Raw genomic sequence first — 9,953 nt, 5'->3', positions numbered from 1 at the left:
GATAACGTTGTGCATTTTCAACGTCTTCTCAATGGTGTTTGGTCTACTCGGCAACTTAATGGTTGTTACTGTATTAAATTTGTATCAGAACAATCGTTGGACGCCTTCCACAATCATCTTAAGAAGTCTTGCTGTCTCTGATATCTTAGTTATTACGATCGTACAGCCATTATATGTATACTCACTTTTCTATACATTAAATACAAATTTTGTGGAACTTGTGAAAGCATCCCGATGGGCCTTGGTTGTTGCTTCATTGCTTCATCTTCTAATTGTATCAGTGGATCGTTTCCTTGCGATATGTAAACCAAATCTGTATCATCAAAAACTAAAACACTCCTGTGGTTGGTGTGTTGTATTTTTGTTTATAGTTTGGTGTTTCACGCTAGCTCAAGGAACTGCACTAACACTGGTTTCTAGATCATTAACGCGTTTGATTCACGGGCTAGTTGGCATCCTCTGTTTCCTCGTAATGATTACTTTGATCTTCATTCATATTCGATTGTTTTTCGTCGCGTCAAAACACCGCAAAAGAATTGAGAAAGAATTAAAAGCAGTCAAAGTACTTAAGACTCAGTCGATTAAAAATGAAGATGCAGTCAGTCGTAACTCACACGAGAAGAATAAAACGTATTGGAAACAAAATGTGACATTTTTTCGAGAACTAAAAGCGTTTAAAACGACATCGGTCATTTGTGGAGCATTTCTATTTTCCTGGCTTCCTCTGCAAGTTATGGGCTTAATCTACATGACGACACAAAATGTGAACGAGAAAGAAACATTGTTAAACATTTTCCCTTATGTTAACACTTTGGCCTTTTTAAATTCTGCACAAAATCCTTTTATATATTCTGTTAATACTCGCATTTTCCGAGAATCTCCTCGAACAATCACGGGTCGTGTTCGCTCGTTACTGAAGTCAATCTGTAACTGACAGTTCGTGATTTTCAATATTCATTGCAGTAGCATGAATATTAACGAAGTATTTGTCTGTTTACTTGAGATATATTAAGTATTTTTAGCTAATTAATTCTGTTCCCGTACGGAAGACTATTGAAAATAAAAACTTTATGAAATTGTATAAATTAGTGTATTGCGGAGTAATTGATTCGGAATCTTGACATTTACTCGGTAGATCCAAAAACATTTGTTAAAAGTTACATATTGTCGGTAATTGTTATTATTTTCTTCTGAGAGTGTTTAGATTTAAATGTTGATCAATCAAATAATTTATTGGTATTGCCGGTCTGCATAGCCGGCGGTTTTAAGCAATGTGTTAGATGGGAATATGCATGTATAGGAACTGATTTATTGTAAGGATGCTGTCTATGATGCTTCGTCATCTTTAACCAGTAGAACAAAATCATGCACAACCATTCATATTTTATTGTGAAAATGCAGAAAGCTTATTATTGGGTAATATACTGTCTAATACATCTAACTGTTATGAGTGAAAGAGATAGAAATAGAAATTATAAAAAGTGTAATCCTTATATTCCACTATTTCAATATCGATTGCAGTATCTGACGTTCAACCTTTTAAAAAATTGCATTCAACGCCATGATAGTTGAACGATCCTGAAGTCTCAATAATGCCTCCGTTCAACGCAAATAAATTTACCTCATACTTAGGATGTATATAAGGGTATACGAACACCAGTTTTGTGAATAAATCTCTACTCGGTTTTAAATAAAAAAAAAATCTAAAGATGTCACATCACGTCGGTTTATCGAAATTCAACAACACCTTTGGTAAGACATACATTACATTCTTACCTTTTATAAATATATATACATTTCCATTTTCCACGCACATTGATTCTTTAAGATTTTCACACAAGCACAAACCATGGTGAACCGTTTTCTTTATCCTCTTTCTTTTTTTATACAAAGCCAACCATGCGGCTCCCCGCTGACGAGTCCGCAAAAGGACGAAACGCCGCGTACGGGCATACTTATCCGCACTCTTGACTTTTTTGTCTTCTGTTTTCCTATTTTATCTACGTCTTTACATATCCCTGAAATCGAATATCACGAACAATAATACATAGTATCACACAGCCGTAAATGAAATCCCTTTTGAATTCCTTTTATATTATTTTGGGATTAGGAGTTCTTCCTACTGGAATTTTAAAGTATTTTAAATTGTGAGTTATGGGGAAGACGCCAACATTTTTCCAGAGCAAGCAATTTCAACTTCTTTGGAACGATGCAGACGTTATTCATCATGGGTTATGGAGCTATTCCGACATGAATTTTGGTGTATTTTCGATTGACAAAGAAGGGCAGTATGGTGTTTGATCATTGATTATGGAGCACTTCCGACTGGAATTTTGGAATATTTTCAATTGTTAATTATCGGGAAGATGCATACATTTTTCCAGAGCAAGTAATTTGAACTTCTTTGGAACGATGCAGACGTTATTCATCATGGGTTATAGAGCTATTCCGACATGAATTTTGGTGTATTTTCGATTCACAAAGAAAGGCAGTATGGATCATTGATTATGGAGCACTTCCGACTAGAATTTTTGAGTATTTTCAATTGTGAGTTAATATGCTGAAATGGCTTCAAATATTCACTAAGACTAATCTCTTTGGTTTTTGAGCATATTTGGTTTGTTTTTGTAAAATTGGAAAAATTGTCAATTTTGGCCAAAATGGTAACGGGATACCCCGATTTTGGCCAGAATTGATGAATTTTGAAAATTTTCCAAAAATGTGTTAATATGCTGAAAATGGATTCAAATATTCACTAAGACTAAACTCTTTTGTTTTTGAGGATGTTTGGCTTGTTTTTGGAATATTGGAAAAATTCACAATTTTAGCAAAAATGGTGAGGCTACCCCGATTTTCCCCAAAATTGACAAATTTTGAAAATTTTTCAAAAATGTGTTGTTTATAAGCTGAAAATGGCTTCAAATATTCGCTAAGGCTATCACTCTTTGGTTTTTCATAATATTTGGTTGGTTTTTTGAACGTTAAAAATTTTTTTTCTTTTTGGTTCCTTTTTGGAACATTAAAAAAGTCCCCAACAAAATCAAAACAAGTATTAACAAACAAGGTTGTAAGTGTAGGTTCGAATCCTGCGTGTGAAAGATTCGATTTTTGCCATCGAAATTACTATTTAATTTAAAATTCTTCGAAAAGGATTTGGTCAAATAAACAACCCGCTTCGACAAATGATGTTGTGGCAATGCAAAAAAAATAAAATTGAAATTGAAAAATTTCAGTGTGATTTGGAAGCTTTAAAACAGTTAAAAGGCTCCTCGGCCTTTAGGTTCGTATGTTGATAACAAGGTGGCCCAGTGGTTAAGGCTACGTGCTACCAGCTTTGTAAGCGTGGGTTCGAATCCTGCATGGGAAAAGTTCGATTTTTCCACCCGAAATTACTATTTAATTTAAAATTCGTCGAAAAGGATTTAGTCAAATAAAGAACAATAGCTTTCGACAAATGTTGTGGTGGTCTAGTGGTTAAGACGTTCGTCTCTCACTCCGGGGATAAACGTTTCAACTCCTGGCAATGCAACAAGATTACCTGAAAATTTTCGGTGTGATTTGGAAGCTTTTAAACAGTTTAAAGATTTCTCGGTCTTTGCGAAAGACTGTAAATAGAAAAAAATTTAAAATCAAAAACCAAAAAAAATTATCGCGTTCAAAAATACCTGAAATTTGGAAGAAAAGCACAAGTAAAAAAAATTTTAAAAACATATGTGTCTTCTGAAAAGCCTGAAAATGAAGAAAGTCAGACGGGAAATAAATTGAAAAATTTCCCGCTTTTAAAAAACTCATGTTTACTTACATTAATTTTTTTCACGAAAATTTGACAGGGTGATTTTCTCGAGACTGAAAAAATTTACTTTTTTTCACTTTTTTGAAATTCTCTTAGATTTTTTTTTGACGAAGAAGTATTTTGTCTTGGGCCACCTGTGTCTGTCTTGGGCTACCTGTGTCTGGCTTGACACAGGTAGCCCAAGACAAAATACTTTCGCATCGAAAAAAAAATCTAAGAGAATTTCAAAAAAGTGAAAAAAATTAAATTTTTTCAGTCTCGAGAAAATCACCCTGTCAAATTTTCGTGAAAAAAATTAAGGTAAGTAAACATGAGTTTTTTAAAAGCGGGAAATTTTGAAATTTTTTTTCCGTCTGACTTTCTTCATTCAGTTCAGGCTTTTAGAAGACACGTGTTTTTAAAACTTTTTTTAATTGTGCTTTTCTTTCAATTTTCAAGTACTTTTGAACGCGAAAATTTGTTTTCATTTTTTTATTTCAAATTTTTTTCTATTTACAGTCTTTCCCAAAGGCCGAGAAGTCTTTTAACTGTTTTAAGGCTTCCAAATCACACCGAAATTTTTCAGGTTAATTTTTTTGCATTGCCAGGAGTTGAAACGTTTGTCCTCGGAGTGAGAAACGAATGTCTTAACCACTAGACCACCGCATCATTTGTCGAAAGCTATTGTTCTTTATTTGACCTAATTCTTTTCGATGAATTTTAAATTAAATAGTAATTTCAGTGGAAAAAATCGAACCTTTCCCATGCAGGACTCGAACCTACGCTTACAACCAGGTAGGCCGTAGCCCCTTAACCACTTGGCCATCGGATTATATGTTGATAGCAGCCTTAATATATACGTTATTGCGGTAGCCCAGTGGTTAAGGCTACGGCCTACCAGGCTGTAAGGGTAGGTTCGAATCCTGCATGGGAAAGGTTCGATTTTTCCACCGAAATTACTATTTAATTTAAAATTCATCGAAAAGAATTAGGTCAAAAAAAGAACAATGGCTTTCGACAAATGATGCGATGGTCTAGTGGTTAAGACATCCGTTCCTCACTCCGAGGACAAGCGTTTCAACTCCTGGCAATGCAAAAAAATTGGCCTGAAAAATTTCGGTGTGATTTTGGAAGCCTTAAAACGGTTAATAGACTTCTCGGCCTTTGCAAAAGACTGTAAATTGAAAAAAATTTGAAATAAAAAAAATGAAAACAAATTCTTGCGTTCAAAAGTACTTGAAAATTGAAAGAAAAGCACAATTAAAAAAAGTTTTAAAAACACGTGTCTTCTAAAAAGCCTGAACTGAGTGAAGAAAGTCAGACGGAAAAAAAATTTAAAAATTTCCCGCTTTTAAAAAACTCATGTTTACTTACCTTAACTTTTTTTTCACGAAAATTTGACAGGGTGATTTTCTCGAGACTGAAAAAATTTAATTTTTTTCACTTTTTTGAAATTCTCTTAGATTTTTTTTGGACGCGAAAGTATTTTGTCTTGGGCTACCTGTGTCAAGTCAGACACAGGTAGCCCAAGACAGACACAGTAGCCCAAGACAAAATACTTTCGCGTCCAAAAAAAAATCTAAGAGAATTTCAAAAAAGTGAAAAAAATTAAATTTTTTCAGTCTCGAGAAAATCACCCTGTCAAATTTTGGTGAAAAAAAATTAAGGTAAGTAAACATGAGTTTTTTAAAAGCGGGAAATTTTTAAATTTTTTTTCCGTCTGACTTTCTTCATTCAGTTCAGGCGTTTTAGAAGACACGTGTTTTTAAAACTTTTTATAATTGTGCTTTTCTTTCAAATTTTCACGTACTTTTGAACGCGAGAATTTGTTATCATTTTTTTATTTCAAATTTTTTTCAATTTACAGTCTTTCGCAAAGGCCGAGAAGTCTTTTAACTGTTTTAAGGCTTCCAAAATCACACCGAAATTTTTCAGGCCAATTTTTTTGCATTGCCAGGAGTTGAAACGTTTGTCCTCGGAGTGAGAAACGAATGTCTTAACCACTAGACCACCGCATCATTTGTCGAAAGCTATTGTTCTTTATTTGACCTAATTCTTTTCGATGAATTTTAAATTAAATAGTAATTTTGGTGGAAAAATCGAACCTTTCCCATGCAGGACTCGAACCTACGCTTACAACCAGGTAGGCCGTAGCCTTAACCACTCGGCCATCGATTTATATCTTGATAGCAGCCTTACAATATACGTTATTGCGGTAGCCCAGTGGTTAAGGCTACGGCCCACCAGGCTGTAAGGGTATGTTCGAATCCTGCATGGGAAAGGTTCGATTTTTTCCACCGAAATTACCATTTAATTTAAAATTCATCGAAAAGAATTAGGTCAAAAAAAGAACAATAGCTTTCGACAAATGATGCGATGGTCTAGTGGTTAAGACATTCGTTCCTCACTCCGAGGACAAGCGTTTCAACTCCTGGCAATGCAAAAAAATTGGCCTGAAAATTTTCGGTGTGATTTGGAAGCCTTAAAACAGTTAAAAGACTTCTCGGCCTTTGCGAAAGACTGTAAATTGAAAAAAATCTGAAACAAAAAAAATGAAAACAAATTTTCGCGTTCAAAAGTACTTGAAAATTGAAAGAAAAGCACAATTAAAAAAAGTTTTAAAAACACGTGTCTTCTAAAAAGCCTGAACTGAATGAAGAAAGTCAGACGGAAAAAAAATTTCAAAATTTCCCGCTTTTAAAAAACTCATGTTTACTTACCTTAATTTTTTTTCACGAAAATTTGACAGGGTGATTTTCTCGAGACTGAAAAAATTTAATTTTTTTCACTTTTTTGAAATTCTCTTAGATTTTTTTTTCGATGCGAAAGTATTTTGTCTTGGGCTACCTGTGTCAAGCCAGACACAGGTAGCCCAAGACAGACACAGGTGGCCCAAGACAAAATACTTCTTCGTCAAAATCTAAGAGAATTTCAAAAAAGTGAAAAAAAGTAAATTTTTTCAGTCTCGAGAAAATCACCCTGTCAAATTTTCGTGAAAAAAATTAATGTAAGTAAACATGAGTTTTTTAAAAGCGGGAAATTTTTCAATTTATTTCCCGTCTGACTTTCTTCATTTTCAGGCTTTTCAGAAGACACATATGTTTTTAAAATTTTTTTTACTTGTGCTTTTCTTCCAAATTTCAGGTATTTTTGAACGCGATAATTTTTTTTGGTTTTTGATTTTAAATTTTTTTCTATTTACAGTCTTTCGCAAAGACCGAGAAATCTTTAAACTGTTTAAAAGCTTCCAAATCACACCGAAAATTTTCAGGTAATCTTGCCAGGAGTTGAAACGTTTATCCCCGGAGTGAGAGACGAACGTCTTAACCACTAGACCACCACAACATTTGTCGAAAGCTATTGTTCTTTATTTGACTAAATCCTTTTCGACGAATTTTAAATTAAATAGTAATTTCGGGTGGAAAAATCGAACTTTTCCCATGCAGGATTCGAACCCACGCTTACAAAGCTGGTAGCCCGTAGCCTTAACCACTGGGCCACCTTGTTATCAACATACGAACCTAAAGGCCGAGGAGCCTTTTAACTGTTTTAAAGCTTCCAAATCACACTGAAATTTTTCAATTTCAATTTTATTTTTTTTGCATTGCCACAACATCATTTGTCGAAGCGGGTTGTTTATTTGACCAAATCCTTTTCGAAGAATTTTAAATTAAATAGTAATTTCGATGGCAAAAATCGAATCTTTCACACGCAGGATTCGAACCTACACTTACAACCTTGTTTGTTAATACTTGTTTTGATTTTGTTGGGGACTTTTTTAATGTTCCAAAAAGGAACCAAAAAGAAAAAAAAATTTTTAACGTTCAAAAAACCAACCAAATATTATGAAAAACCAAAGAGTGATAGCCTTAGCGAATATTTGAAGCCATTTTCAGCTTATAAACAACACATTTTTGAAAAATTTTCAAAATTTGTCAATTTTGGGGAAAATCGGGGTAGCCTCACCATTTTTGCTAAAATTGTGAATTTTTCCAATATTCCAAAAACAAGCCAAACATCCTCAAAAACAAAAGAGTTTAGTCTTAGTGAATATTTGAATCCATTTTCAGCATATTAACACATTTTTGGAAAATTTTCAAAATTCATCAATTCTGGCCAAAATCGGGGTATCCCGTTACCATTTTGGCCAAAATTGACAATTTTTCCAATTTTACAAAAACAAACCAAATATGCTCAAAAACCAAAGAGATTAGTCTTAGTGAATATTTGAAGCCATTTCAGCATATTAACTCACAATTGAAAATACTCAAAAATTCTAGTCGGAAGTGCTCCATAATCAATGATCAAACACCATACTGCCTTTCTTTGTGAATCGAAAATACACCAAAATTCATGTCGGAATAGCTCCATAACCCATGATGAATAACGTCTGCATCGTTCCAAAGAAGTTCAAATTACTTGCTCTGGAAAAATGTATGCATCTTCCCTATAATTAACAATTGAAAATATTCCAAAATTCCAGTCGGAAGTGCTCCATAATCAATGATCAAACACCATACTGCCTTTCTTTGTCAATCGAAAATACACCAAAATTCATGTCGGAAGAGCTCCATAACCCATGATGAATAACGTCTGCGTCGTTCCAAAGAAGTTTGGAAAAAGTCTGGAAAACAATTTTGGCACAACAAAAAACATTGACAGGAATTTCAGGAAAAGAATTTCGTTTTTTCGAATTTTCGTCAAAAAATTTGACAGGGAAAAATCTTGGACACAAGAAAAACAATTTGACAGTTGAAAAAATTGACACAAGAAAAAATTTTTTGGCTCGAAATAAAAAGAATTTTGACAGAAGAAGACTGAAAATTTTGATGGGAAAATGTTTTAGATAGAAAGAAAAATTGGACACGAAAAATCGGCATTTGCGTTGATCGGGAGCCGTGATTAATTGAGGCTTCAGGATCGTTCATCTATCATGGCGTTGAATGTAATTTTTAAAAGGTGAACGACAGATACTGCAATCGACATTGAAATAGTGGAATATAAGAGTTACACTTTTTTATAATTTCTATTTCGACCTCTTTCCCTGTAAGAGTTAGATGTATTACCCAATACACCTTTTAGTATATGAGTGCTTGTGATTTTGTTCTAATGGTTAAAGCTGATAAAGCATATTTATAGACAGCATCCTTACAATAAATCAGTTCCTATACCCGGTCAAGATCCCGGAACAATTACAATACAATACAGTAATTTATAAACAACTTCGTGCAGTTTCTATTTTCAATAGGCTTGCATGCTGGGACAGGATTATCTAAAGTAAGCAGACAAATCTCAACTCTCAAGTGTTAAAGCAGACAAATACTTCGTTTTTTTTTCATGCCACTGCAATGAATTGAAAATCACAAACGGTGATGTCCGTGTCCTTTTTCTGATGATAATCTGATGAAATGAAAATTAGAATCAACAAGATCGGATAATTTCGCGACATTGTAATTACCAAGGTATGTTTAATGAGAAAAATAGGAGTCTTATCTTTAACATTTACAGAAACTTTGCGTTCACTTCGAAGATTCCGCTATTGATAGGTTGCAACTCACGAGACATCTCAGACATTCAGCTGGCCAAAAAGTTACGAGAGGTATGTTAATTGAGAAATTATGACTGCATGCAACCTCACCCCAGGCTCCAGGGTCTTCTGCTCAACCGCATCAACCTCGCGCCAAGGGTAAAAAAAGTTTTTGGGTTTTTCGGGTTTTTAGTGGTTTTTACCGCTCTTCAACCAATCAGAATAGAAGTTCTTGAAAAGCCATATAATAAAATTCCTTATACCACTTCTTATTAATAAACACTGAAGCGAGGCGAATATGAAAGCCCAAATCGGGCCAAATGCCCGGTTCTAAATAACAGGGGCCGGTTGCACGAAGGTTGGATAGCGCTATGCACCGAAAAGTGGTTTTTTCAATTGCTTTAAAAGCGCTCGTTGTTTGCTATAATTTTGATTAAATCTTAGTATTCCTAAATCAAGGAACCTCTTTAATAATTGTTGATTCTAAAGATGAGATTTTATCGCTTTTCGAGAATTTTTAAAACGGTTGGAAAAATCACTATCCGGTGGATAGCGCTATCCGGCTTTCATACAACCGGCCCCAGCTTATTATCGCAAAATATGGAAAGTATGTAAAATTTCTGAACTTGGCACGATATGAAATCCGGTCGTCCG

General features: G+C 34.2%; 1 protein-coding gene across 1 annotated transcript; it reads left to right on the top strand.

Annotated features, from left to right (window-relative positions):
* Window positions 1-31: 31 nt before the first annotated feature.
* LOC114531092 (trace amine-associated receptor 7g-like) lies at window positions 32-934 on the top strand. The gene has a single exon (XM_028552741.1). The coding sequence runs from the start codon at window positions 32-34 to the stop codon at window positions 932-934; it is 903 nt and encodes a 300-aa protein (XP_028408542.1).
* Window positions 935-9,953: the final 9,019 nt, after the last annotated feature.

Source organism: Dendronephthya gigantea, unplaced genomic scaffold (genome assembly GCF_004324835.1).
Source record: "Dendronephthya gigantea isolate DGI-Jeju-01 unplaced genomic scaffold, DenGig_1.0 000001F, whole genome shotgun sequence".
NCBI classification, from domain to species: domain Eukaryota; kingdom Metazoa; phylum Cnidaria; class Anthozoa; order Malacalcyonacea; family Nephtheidae; genus Dendronephthya; species Dendronephthya gigantea.
The sequence above is the reverse complement of the archived record's forward strand: the minus strand, read 5'-3'. Positions and strand labels throughout refer to the sequence as shown.